At 41.9% G+C, this 20,349-nt stretch overlaps 1 protein-coding gene across 1 annotated transcript in view; it reads left to right on the top strand.

The window, feature by feature from the left end:
* LOC133662554 (collagen alpha-1(I) chain-like) overlaps positions 1 to 20,349 on the top strand; it is a 56,291-nt gene extending 35,942 nt beyond the window's left edge. Inside the window, exons 3-8 of the mRNA XM_062066669.1 lie at positions 3,092 to 3,240; positions 3,326 to 3,349; positions 13,663 to 13,795; positions 15,589 to 15,632; positions 15,746 to 15,865; positions 19,570 to 20,349. Coding sequence (XP_061922653.1) covers positions 3,092 to 3,240; positions 3,326 to 3,349; positions 13,663 to 13,795; positions 15,589 to 15,632; positions 15,746 to 15,865; positions 19,570 to 19,764 — 665 coding nt within the window. The 3' untranslated portion in view covers positions 19,765 to 20,349. The remainder of the gene's footprint in view (positions 1 to 3,091; positions 3,241 to 3,325; positions 3,350 to 13,662; positions 13,796 to 15,588; positions 15,633 to 15,745; positions 15,866 to 19,569) is intronic.

Here is a 20,349-nt window from a genome sequence, read left to right as displayed (position 1 = left end):
TTATTGTTCATGTGCCTGATGGCCGAGGGGATAAAAGTGTTCAGGTGGCGGGAGGTGTGGGTCTGGATGGAGCGTAGTCTCCTGCCTGAGGGGAGAGGGGAGAATAGTGTGTGTCCAGGGTGAGAAGAGTCAGCTGTGATCCGACCCACATGCCTCCTGGTCCTGGAGGAGAACAAGTCCTGGAGGGATGGGAGCTTGCAGCCAATCACCTTCTCAGCAGCACGTACCATGCGCTGCAGTCCATGCTTATCCTGGACTGTGGCGCCGGGGAACCACACGGTGATGGAGGAGGTGAGGATGGACTCTATGATGGCTGAGTAAAACTGCACCAGCATCTCGGTCGGCACCTTAAGTTTCCTCAGCTTCCGCAGGAAGTACATCCTCTGCTGGGCCTTCTTGATGAGGGAGCTGATGGTCGGCTCCCACTTGAGGTCTTGGGTGATGGTGGTGTCCAAGAAACGGAAGGAGTCCACAATGGAGAGGGGGGTGAGAGAGTCAATCAGGGTGAGGGGGGATGGAGGGGCTGTGACTTTCCTGAAGTCCATGATCATCTCCACTGTTTTCTGGGCGTTCAGCTCCAGGTTGTTGAGGCTGCACCAGAACGCCAGCCGGTCCACCTCTCTCCTGTAGGCGGTCTCATCGCCATCCGAGATGAGCCCTGGCTCGCTGACAACAAGCTATCCATACACTTGGGTAAAACGGAATCCATCCTGTTTGGGTCCCACATCAACCTTAAGAAAGTCAATGACTTCACCATAAAAGTGGGTGACATTGTTATCACCAGGAAAGATGAGGTCACCTACCTAGGTTCCATTCTAGAGGCTAACCTTTCCTGTGATAAAATGGCAACCAAGGTAATCAAAAAGTTTAACCAACGAACGAGATTTCTCTACAGAATCTCCTCTCTGGTCAACAAAAGCACCTTGAGGATTCTGGCGGGAACTCTCGTTCAACCCTTTTTCGATTACACATGCACCTCCTGGTACCCTAGCACCTCCAAAACCCTCAAATCTAAACTCCAAACATCCCAGAACAAGCTAGTCAGGTTACTTCTAGACCTCCACCCCAGATCCCACCTCACTCCTACCCACTTCTCCAAAGTGGGCTGGCTCAAGGTGGAGGACAGAGTTAAACAACTTGCACTGAGCCTAGTCTATAAAATCCGCTACACCTCCCTGATACCGAAGTACATGTCAAACTACTTCCTTAACGTAAATGACCGCCATAACCACAACACCAGGGGGAGCTCCACGTTAAACACAGATTCCGAACTAACAAAGGTCTTAACTCATTTTCTTTCTATGCCACATCAATGTGGAATGCGCTCCCAACAGGTGTAAAAGAAAGGGCATCTCTATCCTCCTTCAAAACCGCAATAAAAGTTCACCTCCAGGCAGCTACAACCCTAAACTAACACCCTCCCCGGATTGCTAATAATCAAATGTAAACAATCAAATGCAGATACTTTTTCTTATGCCTTCGGATCTCTCTCTCTCTCTTTCTCTCTCTCTCTCTCTCTCTCTCTCTCTCTCTATGTCCACTACTTGCTGTCCATATCCTACCCCTCCTCCCCCTCCACACCCCTGATTGTAAATAATGTAAATAATTCAATGTGATTATCTTGTGTGATGACTGTATTACGATGATAGTATATATCTGATAGTATATATCTGTATCATGAGTCAATTTAAGTGGACCCCGACTTAAACAAGTTGAAAAACTTATTTGGGTGTTACCAATTAGTGGTCAATTGTACGGAATATGTACTTCACTGTGCAACCTACTAATAAAAGTCTCAATCAATCAATCAAAGCCCGATGAGGGAGGTGTCATCCGCAAACTTGAGCAGTTTTACAGACTGGTGACTGGAGGTGCAGCAGTTTGTATACAGGGAGAAGAGCCAGGGGGAGAGTACACAGCCCTGAGGAGTACCAATGTTTGTGGTTCCACTGTCCGAGACAATCTTCCCCAGCCGCACGTGCTGTCTTCGGTCTGTCAGGAAGTCATTGATCCAACTGCAGAGGGAGTCGGGCACGCTGACCTGGTAGAGCTTGTCTCGTAGCAGTCCAGGGAGGATGGTGTTGAAGGCAGAGCTGAAGTCCACAAACAGGATCCTAGCGTAGGTTCCTGGGGAGTCCAGATGCTCCAGGATGAAGTGGAGGGCCAGGTTCACTGCATCATCCACAGACCTGTTGGCTCTGTAGGCGAACTGCAGTGGAAACAGGAGGGGGGCGGCGATGTCCTTGAGGTGGGGCAGGACCAAGCGCTCAAAGGACTTCATGACCACAGACGTCAGCGCAACCGGCCTGTAGTCATTAAGTCCTGTGATCCGTGCTTTCTTGGGGACAGGGACAATGGTGGAGGTCTTAAAGCAGGACGGCACGCGGCATTGCTCCAGAGAGGTGTTAAAAATGTCAGTGAAGACAGGAGCCAGCTGATCCGCACAGTGTCTGAGAGTGGAGGGGGAGACACCATCCGGCCCGGGGGCCTTCTGCGTATTCAGCTTCAAGAACTGCCGGCATACATCATCCTCTTGGATGGAGAGGGCCTTTACAGTCCTATGATGTTCCTGGAGTCCTGTGATGTCCTTGGCGTCCTTTAAATCCTTTAATGAAGTGCTGGCGTTGGTGGGGAGGGTGATGGTGGGGGGAGCAGAGCTTTGATGAGCTGAAGGTTGTTCATGACGACAGTAATGTGTGTTGAGGCCTCGCTCAGGGGCCTGGGGGGTTTTGGGCTTATAGTTTGTAAGGGCCCTTAGCCCTCTCCAAACGGCCGCAGAATCATTGGAGCAGAACTGTTCCTGTAGACGGTTAGAGTACACAAGAGAAGTATCCTACACTTCTCTTTTGTAAAGTAAATGTGAACAGCCGATATGGGCATCTACATCTACTATATGATGTGCCTGAGAAGCTGGACAGGACCAAAAAAAAAAGAATATGTCAACAATGGATGATATCAAATATGTCAACAATGAATTTCAGTATCAATGTGACTATATCAAATATGTCAACTATAGATTCCAGTGTTAATGTGATGTTATCAAATAGGTCAACAATAGATTCCAGTAACAATGTGATGTCTTACAACACAGAGGAAAGCACTAGAAGCCTGAGACAGACAACAGAAACAAGGACTTTTCAGCCAGCGGAGAGGATGGGGACCCACACTGTGGCCCCCACTGGGGCCCCAACAACACCTTCTGCTGTGGAAGCCTTCAACTCCAACCCGAAGAAGTATTGGGTAAGACACCCGGTCATGTGACTTGTGCATGAGTTGCAGTCTTTGTTTGTGACTAACCACACTTCATTTCTTTCTTTATATGTAGTACTCTCTCAACAGTGGACACCAGGTACTGTACTCTCTCATATTATATATATTACATACTGTACTTACATCTACACCAGGTACTGTACTCTTTCATATTATATATATTACATACTGTACTTACATCTACACCAGGTACTGTACTCTCTCATATTATATATATATATATATATATATATATATATATATATATATATATATATATATATATATATATATATATATATATATATATATATATATATATATATATATATATATATATATATACTGTACATACAAACTCCGTTTCCATATGAGTTGGGAAATGGTGTTAGATGTAAATATAAACGGAATACAATGATTTGCAAATCCTTTTCAAGCCATATTCAGTTGAATATGCTACAAAGACAACATATTTCATGTTCAAACTCATAAACTTTAGTTTTTTTGCAAATAATCATTAACTTTATAATTTGATGGCAGCAACACGTGACAAAGAAGTTGGGAAAGGTGGCAATAAATACTGATAAAGTTGAGGAATGCTCATCAAACACTTATTTGGAACATTCCACAGGTGAACAGGCTAATTGGGAACAGGTGGGTGCCATGATTGGCTATAAAAGTAGATTCCATGAAATGCTCAGTCATTCACAAACAAGGATGGGGCGAGGGTCACCACTTTGTCAACAAATGCCTGAGCAAATTGTTGAACAGTTTAAGAACAACCTTTCTCAAGCAGCTATTGCAAGGAATTTAGGGATTTCACCATCTACGCTCTGTAATATCATCAAAGGGTTCAGAGAATGTGGAGAAATCACTGCACGTAAGCAGCTAAGCCCGTGACCTTCCATCCCTCAGGCTGTACTGCATCAACAAGCCACATCAGTGTGTAAAGGATATCACCACATGGGCTCAGGAACACTTCAGAAACCCACTGTGAGTAACTACAGTTGGTCGCTACATCTGTAAGTGCAAGTTAAAACTCTCCTATGCAAGGCGAAAACCGTTTATCAACAACACCCAGAAACACCATCAGCTTTGCTGGGCCTGAGCTCAACTAAGATGGACTGATACAAAGTGGAAAAGTGTTCTGTGGTCTGACGAGTCCACAATTCAAATTGTTTTTGGAAACTGGGGACGTCGTGTCCTCCGGACCAAAGAGGAAAATAACTATCCGGATTGTTCTAGGTGCAAAGTGTAAAAGGCAGCATGTGTGATGGTATGGGGGTGTATTAGTGTGTGATGGTATGGGGGTGTATTAGTGTGTGATGGTATGGGGGTGTATTAGTGTGTGATGGTGTGGGGGTGTATTAGTGTGTGATGGTATGGGGGTGTATTAGTGGCCAAGACATGGGTAACTTACTCATCTGTGAAGGCACCATTAATGCTGAAAGGTACATACAGCTTTTGGAGCAACATATGTTGCCATCCAAGCAACGTTACCATGGACACCCCTGCTTATTTCAGCAAGACAATGCCAAGCCACGTGTTACATCAACGTGGCTTCATAGTAAAAGAGTGCGGGTACTAGACTGGCCTGCCTGTAGTCCAGACATTGAAAATGTGTGGTGCATTATGAAGCCTAAAATAGCAGAAGGGAGACCCCCGGACTGTTGAACAACTTAAGCTGTACATCAAGCAAGAATGGGAAAGAATTCCACTTCAAAAATGTGTCTCCTCACTTCCCAAACCTTTACTGAGTGTTGTTAAAAGGAAAGGCCATGTAACACAGTGGTGAACATGCCCTTTCCCAACTACTTTGGCACGTGTTGCAGCCATGAAACTCTAAGTTAATTATTGTATGCAAAAAAATAAATAAAGTTTACGAGTTTGAACATGAAATATGTTGTCTTTGTAGCATATTCAACTGAATATGGCTTGAAAATGATTTGCAAATCATTGTATTCTGTTTATATTTACATCTAACACCATTTCCCAACTCATATGGAAACAGGGTTTGTATATATACTCTATGACCACATATAAATATATATAGACTATAACCACATATAAATATATATAGACTATAACCACATATAAATATATATAGACTATAACCACAAATAAATATATATACACTATAACCACATATAAATATATATACACTATAACCACATATAAATATATATAGACTATAACCACATATAAATATATATAGACTATAACCACATATAAATATATATACACTATAACCACATATAAATATATATAGACTATAACCACATATAAATATATATAGACTATAACCACATATAAATATATATAGACTATAACCACATATAAATATATATACACTATAACCACATATAAATATATATACACTATAACCACATATAAATATATATACACTATAACCACATATAAATATATATAGACTATAACCACATATAAATATATATAGACTATAACCACATATAAATATATATACACTATAACCACATATAAATATATATACACTATAACCACATATAAATATATATAGACTATAACCACATATAAATATATATACACTATAACCACATATAAATATATATAGACTATAACCACATATAAATATATATACACTATAACCACATATAAATATATATACACTATAACCACATATAAATATATATAGACTATAACCACATATAAATATATATACACTATAACCACATATAAATATATATACACTATAACCACATATAAACAGAGGTGGGTAGTAACGCGCTACATTTACTCCGTTACATCTACTTGAGTAACTTTTGGGATAAATTGTACTTCTAAGAGTAGTTTTAATGCAACATACTTTTACTTTTACTTGAGTATATTTATAGAGATTATCTACATTCAGCTCACTACTGATTTTTATCCATCTGTTAATGCACGCTTTGTTTGTTTTGCTTTGTCAGACAGACCTTCTAAGTAGGATCTATCGCATGCCTGCGTTACACCAATCAGATGCAGTCACTGGTGACGTTTGACTGCATTTCACCAATCAAATGCAGTCACTGGTGACGTTTGACTCCGTTTCACCAATCAAATGCAGTCACTGGTGACGTTTGACTCCGTTTCACCAATCAAATGCAGTCACTGGTGACGTTTGACTCCGTTTCACCAATCAAATGCAGTCACTGGTGACGTTTGACTCCGTTTCACCAATCAAATGCAGTCACTGGTGACGTTTGACTCCGTTTCACCAATCAAATGCAGTCACTGGTGACGTTTGACTCCGTTTCACCAATCAAATGCAGTCACTGGTGACGTTTGACTCCGTTTCACCAATCAAATGCAGTCACTGGTGACGTTTGACTCCGTTTCACCAATCAAATGCAGTCACTGGTGACGTTTGACTCCGTTTCACCAATCAAATGCAGTCACTGGTGACGTTTGACTCCGTTTCACCAATCAAATGCAGTCACTGGTGACGTTTGACTCCGTTTCACCAATCAAATGCAGTCACTGGTGACGTTTGACTCCGTTTCACCAATCAAATGCAGTCACTGGTGACGTTTGACTCCGTTTCACCAATCAAATGCAGTCACTGGTGACGTTTGACTCCGTTTCACCAATCAGATGCAGTCACTGGTGACGTTTGACTCCGTTTCACCAATCAAATGCAGTCACTGGTGACGTTTGACTCCGTTTCACCAATCAAATGCAGTCACTGGTGACGTTTGACTCCGTTTCACCAATCAGATGCAGTCACTGGTGACGTTTGACTCCGTTTCACCAATCAAATGCAGTCACTGGTGACGTTTGACTCCGTTTCACCAATCAGATGCAGTCACTGGTGACGTTTGACTCCGTTTCACCAATCAAATGCAGTCACTGGTGACGTTTGACTCCGTTTCACCAATCAGATGCAGTCACTGGTGACGTTTGACTCCGTTTCACCAATCAAATGCAGTCACTGGTGACGTTTGACTCCGTTTCACCAATCAAATGCAGTCACTGGTGACGTTTGACTCCGTTTCACCAATCAAATGCAGTCACTGGTGACGTTTGACTCCGTTTCACCAATCAAATGCAGTCACTGGTGACGTTTGACTCCGTTTCACCAATCAAATGCAGTCACTGGTGATGTTTGACTCTGTTTCACCAATCAAATGCAGTCACTGGTGACGTTTGACTCCGTTTCACCAATCAAATGCAGTCACTGGTGACGTTTGACTCCGTTTCACCAATCAAATGCAGTCACTGGTGACGTTTGACTCCGTTTCACCAATCAAATGCAGTCACTGGTGACGTTTGACTCCGTTTCACCAATCAAATGCAGTCACTGGTGACGTTTGACTCCGTTTCACCAATCAAATGCAGTCACTGGTGACGTTTGACTCCGTTTCACCAATCAAATGCAGTCACTGGTGACGTTTGACTCCGTTTCACCAATCAGATGCAGTCACTGGTGACGTTTGACTCCGTTTCACCAATCAAATGCAGTCACTGGTGACGTTTGACTCCGTTTCACCAATCAAATGCAGTCACTGGTGACGTTTGACTCCGTTTCACCAATCAGATGCAGTCACTGGTGACGTTTGACTCCGTTTCACCAATCAGATGCAGTCACTGGTGACGTTTGACTCCGTTTCACCAATCAAATGCAGTCACTGGTGACGTTTGACTCCGTTTCACCAATCAAATGCAGTCACTGGTGACGTTTGACTCCGTTTCACCAATCAAATGCAGTCACTGGTGACGTTTGACTCCGTTTCACCAATCAAATGCAGTCACTGGTGACGTTTGACTCCGTTTCACCAATCAAATGCAGTCACTGGTGACGTTTGACTCCGTTTCACCAATCAAATGCAGTCACTGGTGACGTTTGACTCCGTTTCACCAATCAAATGCAGTCACTGGTGACGTTTGACTCCGTTTCACCAATCAGATGCAGTCACTGGTGACGTTTGACTCCGTTTCACCAATCAAATGCAGTCACTGGTGACGTTTGACTCCGTTTCACCAATCAAATGCAGTCACTGGTGACGTTTGACTCCGTTTCACCAATCAGATGCAGTCACTGGTGACGTTTGACTCCGTTTCACCAATCAAATGCAGTCACTGGTGACGTTTGACTCCGTTTCACCAATCAAATGCAGTCACTGGTGACGTTTGACTCCGTTTCACCAATCAAATGCAGTCACTGGTGACGTTTGACTCCGTTTCACCAATCAAATGCAGTCACTGGTGACGTTTGACTCCGTTTCACCAATCAAATGCAGTCACTGGTGACGTTTGACTCCGTTTCACCAATCAAATGCAGTCACTGGTGACGTTTGACTCCGTTTCACCAATCAAATGCAGTCACTGGTGACGTTTCACTCCGTTTCACCAATCAAATGCAGTCACTGGTGACGTTTGACTCCGTTTCACCAATCAAATGCAGTCACTGGTGACGTTTGACTCTGTTTCACCAATCAAATGCAGTCACTGGTGACGTTTCACTCCGTTTCACCAATCAAATGCAGTCAATGGTGACGTTTGACTCCGTTTCACCAATCAAATGCAGTCACTGGTGACGTTTGACTCCGTTTCACCAATCAAATGCAGTCACTGGTGACGTTTGACTGCGTTTCACCAATCAAATGCAGTCACTGGTGACGTTTGACTGCGTTTCACCAATCAAATGCAGTCACTGGTGACGTTTGACTCCGTTTCACCAATCAAATGCAGTCACTGGTGACGTTTGACTCCGTTTCACCAATCAAATGCAGTCACTGGTGACGTTTGACTCCGTTTCACCAATCAAATGCAGTCACTGGTGACGTTTGACTCCGTTTCACCAATCAAATGCAGTCACTGGTGACGTTTGACTCCGTTTCACCAATCAAATGCAGTCACTGGTGACGTTTGACTCCGTTTCACCAATCAAATGCAGTCACTGGTGACGTTTGACTCCGTTTCACCAATCAAATGCAGTCACTGGTGACGTTTGACTCCGTTTCACCAATCAAATGCAGTCACTGGTGACGTTTGACTCCGTTTCACCAATCAAATGCAGTCACTGGTGACGTTTGACTCCGTTTCACCAATCAAATGCAGTCACTGGTGACGTTTGACTCTGTTTCACCAATCAAATGCAGTCACTGGTGACGTTTGACTCCGTTTCACCAATCAAATGCAGTCACTGGTGACGTTTGACTCCGTTTCACCAATCAAATGCAGTCACTGGTGACGTTTGACTCCGTTTCACCAATCAAATGCAGTCACTGGTGACGTTTGACTGCGTTTCACCAATCAAATGCAGTCACTGGTGACGTTTGACTGCGTTTCACCAATCAAATGCAGTCACTGGTGACGTTTGACTGCGTTTCACCAATCAAATGCAGTCACTGGTGACGTTTGACTCCGTTTCACCAATCAAATGCAGTCACTGGTGACGTTTGACTCCGTTTCACCAATCAAATGCAGTCACTGGTGACGTTTGACTCCGTTTCACCAATCAAATGCAGTCACTGGTGACGTTTGACTCCGTTTCACCAATCAAATGCAGTCACTGGTGACGTTTGACTCCGTTTCACCAATCAAATGCAGTCACTGGTGACGTTTGACTCCGTTTCACCAATCAAATGCAGTCACTGGTGACGTTTGACTCCGTTTCACCAATCAAATGCAGTCACTGGTGACGTTTGACTCCGTTTCACCAATCAAATGCAGTCACTGGTGACGTTTGACTCCGTTTCACCAATCAAATGCAGTCACTGGTGACGTTTGACTCCGTTTCACCAATCAAATGCAGTCACTGGTGACGTTTGACTCCGTTTCACCAATCAAATGCAGTCACTGGTGACGTTTGACTCCGTTTCACCAATCAAATGCAGTCACTGGTGACGTTTGACTCCGTTTCACCAATCAAATGCAGTCACTGGTGACGTTTGACTCCGTTTCACCAATCAAATGCAGTCACTGGTGACGTTTGACTCCGTTTCACCAATCAAATGCAGTCACTGGTGACGTTTGACTCCGTTTCACCAATCAAATGCAGTCACTGGTGACGTTTGACTCCGTTTCACCAATCAAATGCAGTCACTGGTGACGTTTGACTCCGTTTCACCAATCAAATGCAGTCACTGGTGACGTTTGACTCCGTTTCACCAATCAAATGCAGTCACTGGTGACGTTTGACTCCGTTTCACCAATCAAATGCAGTCACTGGTGACGTTTGACTCCGTTTCACCAATCAAATGCAGTCACTGGTGACGTTTGACTCCGTTTCACCAATCAAATGCAGTCACTGGTGACGTTTGACTCCGTTTCACCAATCAAATGCAGTCACTGGTGACGTTTGACTCCGTTTCACCAATCAAATGCAGTCACTGGTGACGTTTGACTCCGTTTCACCAATCAAATGCAGTCACTGGTGACGTTTGACTCCGTTTCACCAATCAAATGCAGTCACTGGTGACGTTTGACTCCGTTTCACCAATCAAATGCAGTCACTGGTGACGTTTGACTCCGTTTCACCAATCAAATGCAGTCACTGGTGACGTTTGACTCTGTTTCACCAATCAAATGCAGTCACTGGTGACGTTTGACTGCGTTTCACCAATCAAATGCAGTCACTGGTGACGTTTGACTCCGTTTCACCAATCAAATGCAGTCACTGGTGACGTTTGACTCCGTTTCACCAATCAAATGCAGTCACTGGTGACGTTTGACTCCGTTTCACCAATCAAATGCAGTCACTGGTGACGTTTGACTCCGTTTCACCAATCAAATGCAGTCACTGGTGACGTTTGACTCCGTTTCACCAATCAAATGCAGTCACTGGTGACGTTTGACTCCGTTTCACCAATCAAATGCAGTCACTGGTGACGTTTGACTCCGTTTCACCAATCAAATGCAGTCACTGGTGACGTTTGACTCCGTTTCACCAATCAAATGCAGTCACTGGTGACGTTTGACTCCGTTTCACCAATCAAATGCAGTCACTGGTGACGTTTGACTCCGTTTCACCAATCAAATGCAGTCACTGGTGACGTTTGACTCCGTTTCACCAATCAAATGCAGTCACTGGTGACGTTTGACTCCGTTTCACCAATCAAATGCAGTCACTGGTGACGTTTGACTCCGTTTCACCAATCAAATGCAGTCACTGGTGACGTTTGACTCTGTTTCACCAATCAAATGCAGTCACTGGTGACGTTTGACTGCGTTTCACCAATCAAATGCAGTCACTGGTGACGTTTGACTCCGTTTCACCAATCAAATGCAGTCACTGGTGACGTTTGACTCCGTTTCACCAATCAAATGCAGTCACTGGTGACGTTTGACTCCGTTTCACCAATCAAATGCAGTCACTGGTGACGTTTGACTCCGTTTCACCAATCAAATGCAGTCACTGGTGACGTTTCACTCCGTTTCACCAATCAAATGCAGTCACTGGTGACGTTTGACTCCGTTTCACCAATCAAATGCAGTCACTGGTGACGTTTGACTCTGTTTCACCAATCAAATGCAGTCACTGGTGACGTTTCACTCCGTTTCACCAATCAAATGCAGTCACTGGTGACGTTTGACTCCGTTTCACCAATCAAATGCAGTCACTGGTGACGTTTGACTCCGTTTCACCAATCAAATGCAGTCACTGGTGACGTTTGACTGCGTTTCACCAATCAAATGCAGTCACTGGTGACGTTTGACTGCGTTTCACCAATCAAATGCAGTCACTGGTGACGTTTGACTCCGTTTCACCAATCAAATGCAGTCACTGGTGACGTTTGACTCCGTTTCACCAATCAAATGCAGTCACTGGTGACGTTTGACTCCGTTTCACCAATCAAATGCAGTCACTGGTGACGTTTGACTCCGTTTCACCAATCAAATGCAGTCACTGGTGACGTTTGACTCCGTTTCACCAATCAAATGCAGTCACTGGTGACGTTTGACTCCGTTTCACCAATCAAATGCAGTCACTGGTGACGTTTGACTCCGTTTCACCAATCAAATGCAGTCACTGGTGACGTTTGACTCCGTTTCACCAATCAAATGCAGTCACTGGTGACGTTTGACTCCGTTTCACCAATCAAATGCAGTCACTGGTGACGTTTGACTCCGTTTCACCAATCAAATGCAGTCACTGGTGACGTTTGACTCCGTTTCACCAATCAAATGCAGTCACTGGTGACGTTTGACTCCGTTTCACCAATCAAATGCAGTCACTGGTGACGTTTGACTCTGTTTCACCAATCAAACAGAGCCAGGCGGTCACGTGATTAACTGCACATAAAGTTTCAGCGGCAAACAACAAGCTTAAGCTTACATGAACTCAACGTCAAATTTGAGGAAGCACATGGCGGTAAGTAACCTTATTAGATATTTTGGCTGTCACCGTAGGCTGATGTTAGCTTCTCTGCTATGAATCACTGTCACATGTACATCGTGTGGGGACATTTATTAACGCACTGCAGCCTCATAGACACACACACACACACACACACACACACACACACACACACACACACACACACACACGCACACGCACAGTCGCACGCACACACACGCATGCATAGAAACACCAATCAGTGTGTTACCAGGTGCAGCCCACACCTATCAGTTTATGGTTTGCTTAAAGGCTAACTTGTTATTTTCCTTTGTAATCTCTGCCTACTGAGCCTATGGTGCTGTTAAGTTATTGTGGCTCAATTTGCCTTCATTTTTTTATGTGAATGTATTATTATTTAATATATATTATTGTTTTAGTTGCTTAAGAGATATTCCTGGCTCTGAATTTGCTCATTGCTATTTTTATGTTTTTGTGCATTATTTGTTGCCGTCATCATTAAACGAACAGGTTACTCATCAGTTACTCAGTACTTGAGTAGTTTTTTCACAACATACTTTTTACTTTTACTCAAGTAAATATTTGGGTGACTACTCCTTAATTTTACTTGAGTAATAAATCTCTAAAGTAACAGTACTCTTACTTGAGTACAATTTCTGGCTACTCTACCCACCTCTGCATATAAATATATATGGACTAAAACCACATATAAATACATATGGACTATAACCACATATAAATATATATGGACTATAACCACATATAAATATATATGGACTGTAACCACATATAAATATATATGGACTATAACCACATATAAATATATATAAAGCACATATAACTATATATATAGACTATAACCACAAATAAATATGTATGGACTACAACAACATATAAATGTATGTAGACTATAACCACATATAAATATATATGGACTATAACCACATATAAATATATATAAAGCACATATAACTATATATATAGACTATAGCCACATATAAATATATATGGACTACAACAACATATAAATGTATGTAGACTATAACCACATATAAAGCTGTTTGATGTTGTGAGCGTGTACTTACCTGTTGTAGGAGGAGGAAGACAAAGACCTGATGGAGGTGTGCAGGCGCCTGATGGCTCATTTGAAGGATGGAAACTGCACGCTGACATGGCGCCACCACCAGGGCAAACTGCTCTTTGACTGTGTGGAGATCAACGGCAAAGGTAGCAGCGCCTCATCAAGTACACACACACAATAATGTGTCACCTTCATGGCCTCACAGCCGTGCAGCAAGTGCAAACCTAGTTGACAAAAGAAGTTATTAAATACAATAAATTATCATGTATTGGATGAGCTCAAATGAAGATTTAGAAATATGCTTTACTTCTTTTTAGCCTCGAAAGTACACTCCAATACTAGCTGGGCTGTGTACTACTACAAACCCCGTTTCCATATGAGTTGGGAAATGGTGTTAGATGTAAATATAAACAGAATACAATGATTTGCAAATCATTTTCAAGCCATATTCAGTTGAATATGCTACAAAGACAACATATTTAAATATGTTGTCTTTGTAGCATATTCAACTGAATATGGCTTGAAAAGGATTTGCAAATCATTGTATTCACTCATATGGAAACGGGGTTTGTAGAATTGTACATCAGCTATAGATCATCTACATGTACATAGAAGTGTACATCAGCTATAGATCATCTACATGTACATAGAAGTGTACATCAGATATAGATCATCTACATGTACATAGAAGTGTACATCAGATATAGATCATCTACATGTACATAGAAGTGTACATCAGCTATAGATCATCTACATGTACATAGAAGTGTACATCAGATATAGATCATCTACATGTACATAGAAGTGTACATCAGCTATAGATCTACATGTACATAGAAGTGTACATCAGATATAGATCATCTACATAGAAGTGTACATCAGCTATAGATCTACATGTACATAGAAGTGTACATCAGATATAGATCATCTACATAGAAGTGTACATCAGATATAGATCATCTACATAGAAGTGTACATCAGATATAGATCATCTACATAGAAGTGTACATCAGATATAGATCATCTACACAGAAGTGTACATCAGATATAGATCATCTACATGTACATAGAAGTGTACATCAGATATAGATCATCTACATGTACATAGAAGTGTACATCAGCTATAGATCTACATGTACATAGAAGTGTACATCAGATATAGATCATCTACATAGAAGTGTACATCAGATATAGATCATCTACATAGAAGTGTACATCAGATATAGATCATCTACATAGAAGTGTACATCAGATATAGATCATCTACACAGAAGTGTACATCAGATATAGATCATCTACATGTACATAGAAGTGTACATCAGATATAGATCATCTACATGTACATAGAAGTGTACATCAGATATAGATCATCTACACAGAAGTGTACATCAGATATAGATCATCTACATGTACATAGAAGTGTACATCAGCTATAGATCATCTACATGTACATAGAAGTGTACATCAGCTATAGATCTACATGTACATAGAAGTGTACATCAGCTATAGATCATCTACATAGAAGTGTACATCAGCTATAGATCATCTACATAGAAGTGTACATCAGCTATAGATCATCTACATAGAAGTGTACATCAGATATAGATCATCTACATAGAAGTGTACATCAGCTATAGATCTACATGTACATAGAAGTGTACATCAGCTATAGATCTACATGTACATAGAAGTGTACATCAGATATAGATCATCTACATAGAAGTGTACATCAGCTATAGATCTACATGTACATAGAAGTGTACATCAGATATAGATCATCTACATAGAAGTGTACATCAGCTATAGATCTACATGTACATAGAAGTGTACATCAGATATAGATCATCTACATCAGATATAGATGATGTACATGTACATAGAAGTGGAGCAAGTAGATGAACAGGAAGTAGAATACTGATGTAGTTGTTGTGTGTGACAGTGAAGACTGCGCTGGCTACTCAGTACTATGAAGACATCAGCAAGGTGAGTTATGATGATGTCACTCAGTACTGTGATGACATCAGCAAGGTGAGTTGTGATGATGCTGCTGGACAACACCTGCACTGACCTTTGACCTCTGCTTGTGCCACCTGAAGAAAGCCACAGACAACAAAACGCTGATCGCCATCTTGGCGTCGTGTGGCGCTCTGCTCATCATGATCATCATCCTGGCCGTCTGTGCCTCACACCACCGCAAACCCTACTCTGACAACCAGGTGTGTCTTATGCTGCCATCATACTGTATGCTGCCATCTTACTGTATGCTGCCATCTTACTGTATGCTGCCATCTTACTGTATGCTGCCATCTTACCATCATACTGTATGCTGCCATCTTACTGTATGCTGCCATCATACTGTATGCTGCCATCTTACTGTATGCTGCCATCTTACCATCATACTGTATGCTGCCATCTTACCATCATATGCTGCCATCTTACTGTATACTGCCATCTTACCATCATACTGTATGCTGCCATCTTACCATCATACTGTATGCTGCCATCTTACCATCATACTGTATGCTGCCATCATACTGTATGCTGCCATCTTACCATCATACTGTATGCTGCCATCATACTGTATGCTGCCATCTTACTGTATGCTGCCATCTTACCATCATACTGTATGCTGCCATCTTACCATCATATGCTGCCATCTTACTGTATACTGCCATCTTACCATCATACTGTATGCTGCCATCTTACCATCATATGCTGCCATCTTACCATCATATGCTGCCATCTTACCATCATATGCTGCCATCTTACTGTATACTGCCATCTTACCATCATACTGTATGCTGCCATCATACTGTATGCTGCCATCTTACCATCATATGCTGCCATCATACTGTATGCTGCCATCTTACTGTATGCTGCCATCTTACCATCATACTGTATGCTGCCATCTTACCATCATATGCTGCCATCTTACTGTATACTGCCATCTTACCATCATACTGTATGCTGCCATCTTACCATCATATGCTGCCATCTTACCATCATATGCTGCCATCTTACCATCATATGCTGCCATCTTACTGTATACTGCCATCTTACCATCATACTGTATGCTGCCATCTTACTGTATACTGCCATCTTACCATCATACTGTATGCTGCCATCTTACCATCATATGCTGCCATCTTACCATCATATGCTGCCATCTTACTGTATACTGCCATCTTACCATCATACTGTATGCTGCCATCTTACCATCATATGCTGCCATCTTACCATCATATGCTGCCATCTTACCATCATATGCTGCCATCTTGCTGGTCAAGGTAACAACTTGAAAACAATCACCACAAAGTCACCACATCTGATTATTAGAAGGCACAGCTCTCTAACTCAAGGCCCCGAGGCCAAATCTGGCCCGCCCTATCATTTCATGTGGTCTTGCAACTTCATTTAAAGTGGCTTGCCAAGTCATTTTATGTGGTCTTGCAACTTCATTTAAAGTGGCTTGCCAAGTCATTTCATGTGGTCTTGCAACTTCATTTAAAGTGGCTTGCCAAGTCATTTCATGTGGTCTTGCAACTTCATTTAAAGTGGCTTGCCAAGTCATTTCATGTGGTCTTGCAACTTCATTTAAAGTGGCTTGCAAAGTCATTTAAAGTGGTCTTGCAACTTCATTTAAAGTGGCTTGCCAAGTCATTTCATGTGGTCTTGCAACTTCATTTAAAGTGGCTTGCCAAGTCATTTTATGTGGTCTTGCAACTTCATTTAAAGTGGCTTGCCAAGTCATTTCATGTGGTCTTGCAACTTCATTTAAAGTGGCTTGCCAAGTCATTTCATGTGGTCTTGCAACTTCATTTAAAGTGGCTTGCCAAGTCATTTTATGTGGTCTTGCAACTTCATTTAAAGTGGCTTGCCAAGTCATTTCATGTGGTCTTGCAACTTCATTTAAAGTGGCTTGCCAAGTCATTTCATGTGGTCTTGCAACTTCATTTAAAGTGGCTTGCCAAGTCATTTCATGTGGTCTTGCAACTTCATTTAAAGTGGCTTGCAAAGTCATTTAAAGTGGTCTTGCAACTTCATTTAAAGTGGCTTGCCAAGTCATTTCATGTGGTCTTGCAACTTCATTTAAAGTGGCTTGCCAAGTCATTTTATGTGGTCTTGCAACTTCATTTAAAGTGGCTTGCCAAGTCATTTCATGTGGTCTTGCAACTTCATTTAAAGTGGCTTGCCAAGTCATTTCATGTGGTCTTGCAACTTCATTTAAAGTGGCTTGCCAAGTCATTTTATGTGGTCTTGCAACTTCATTTAAAGTGGCTTGCAAAGTCATTTAAAGTGGTCTTGCAACTTCATTTAAAGTGGCTTGCCAAGTCATTTCATGTGGTCTTGCAACTTCATTTAAAGTGGCTTGCCAAGTCATTTCATGTGGTCTTGCAACTTCATTTAAAGTGGCTTGCCAAGTCATTTCATGTGGTCTTGCAACTTCATTTAAAGTGGCTTGCCAAGTCATTTCATGTGGTCTTGCAACTTCATTTAAAGTGGCTTGCCAAGTCATTTCATGTGGTCTTGCAACTTCATTTAAAGTGGCTTGCCAAGTCATTTCATGTGGTCTTGCAACTTCATTTAAAGTGGCTTGCCAAGTCATTTCATGTGGTCTTGCAACTTCATTTAAAGTGGCTTGCAAAGTCATTTAAAGTGGTCTTGCAACTTCATTTAAAGTGGCTTGCCAAGTCATTTCATGTGGTCTTGCAACTTCATTTAAAGTGGCTTGCCAAGTCATTTTATGTGGTCTTGCAACTTCATTTAAAGTGGCTTGCCAAGTCATTTCATGTGGTCTTGCAACTTCATTTAAAGTGGCTTGCCAAGTCATTTCATGTGGTCTTGCAACTTCATTTAAAGTGGCTTGCCAAGTCATTTCATGTGGTCTTGCAACTTCATTTAAAGTGGCTTGCCAAGTCATTTCATGTGGTCTTGCAACTTCATTTAAAGTGGCTTGCCAAGTCATTTCATGTGGTCTTGCAACTTCATTTAAAGTGGCTTGCAAAGTCATTTAAAGTGGTCTTGCAACTTCATTTAAAGTGGCTTGCCAAGTCATTTTATGTGGTCTTGCAACTTCATTTAAAGTGGCTTGCCAAGTCATTTTATGTGGTCTTGCAACTTCATTTAAAGTGGCTTGCAAAGTCATTTCTTGTGGTCTTGCAACTTCATTTAAAGTGGCTTGCCAAGTCATTTTATGTGGTCTTGCAACTTCATTTAAAGTGGCTTGCCAAGTCATTTCATGTGGTCTTGCAACTTCATTTAAAGTGGCTTGCCAAGTCATTTCATGTGGTCTTGCAACTTCATTTAAAGTGGCTTGCCAAGTCATTTTATGTGGTCTTGCAACTTCATTTAAAGTGGCTTGCCAAGTCATTTCATGTGGTCTTGCAACTTCATTTAAAGTGGCTTGCCAAGTCATTTTATGTGGTCTTGCAACTTCATTTAAAGTGGCTTGCCAAGTCATTTCATGTGGTCTTGCAACTTCATTTAAAGTGGCTTGCCAAGTCATTTTATGTGGTCTTGCCACTTCATTTAAAGCGGCCTGTCACATCATTTCATGTGGTCTTGAATCTTGAAATCATCATTTCATGTGGTCTTGAGATCACATGACTTCCATTTCCAGGTGTATTACCAAAGAAGACTTATACAGTTTAGTTTTACTGTCAATATTATTGATGTCAAGTGCTACAAACTAACAATGTGAGGAACTCTTCAATCCTATTAGACTTGATTCATGCCTAGAAAATGTTCTTACAAAAACAATGCACAATCTGTCATTTGACCTGAAATGCATCATGGGTAATGTAGGTGGTGTGTTTCTCTATTGAATGTTATTTTAATAACATCCTTATTATCCATACTTTGATGAAAGATGTACATAAAATGAGCAGGTTGTTTATGTGACTTGATGTTTGCTTACCAGCAACACCTGACGGAGGAGCTTCACACAGTGGAAAACGGTTACCATGACAACCCCACGCTGGAGGTGATGGAGGTGCAGCCGGAGATGCAGGAGAAGAAGTTGGCTTTGAACGGCGACTTTGGCGACAGCTGGATCGTGCCCATGGACAACCTGCTGAAGGAGGACGTCCCTGACGAGGAAGACACGCACCTGTGAGAGGGAGGAGCCACCTGGCACACCTGTGGAAGTGTGATGAGGAGGACACACATTTACCCTGAACATTGAATGACTCCTTTCTTCACACCATCATATTTCATCCTGTATGCCCAACTATCAAAGATGGCCTCTTGAAATGAACACTGTCAATAGCACAGTTCAATCCACAGTATACTGTACCTGTCCCAGGTGTATTGGACTGGTGGTATGTGATACATGTACACACACTGTATATATGCTGTATGTACACACTGTATATATGCTGTATGTACACACTGTATATATGCTGTATGTGATACATGTACACACACTGTATATATGCTGTATGTGATGCATGTACACACACTGTATATATGTTGTATGTGATGCATGTACACACACTGTATATATGCTGTATGTACACACTGTATATATGCTGTATGTGATGCATGTACACACACTGTATATATGCTGTATGTACACACTGTATATATGCTGTATGTGATGCATGTACACACTGTATATATGCTGTATGTACACACTGTATATATGCTGTATGTGATACATGTACACACACTGTATATATGCTGTATGTGATGCATGTAC

This window comes from Entelurus aequoreus, linkage group LG12, assembly GCF_033978785.1.
Source record: "Entelurus aequoreus isolate RoL-2023_Sb linkage group LG12, RoL_Eaeq_v1.1, whole genome shotgun sequence".
NCBI lineage: Eukaryota > Metazoa > Chordata > Actinopteri > Syngnathiformes > Syngnathidae > Entelurus > Entelurus aequoreus.
Note: the sequence above shows the minus strand (reverse complement) of the source record. Positions and strands in the feature narration are given on the sequence as shown.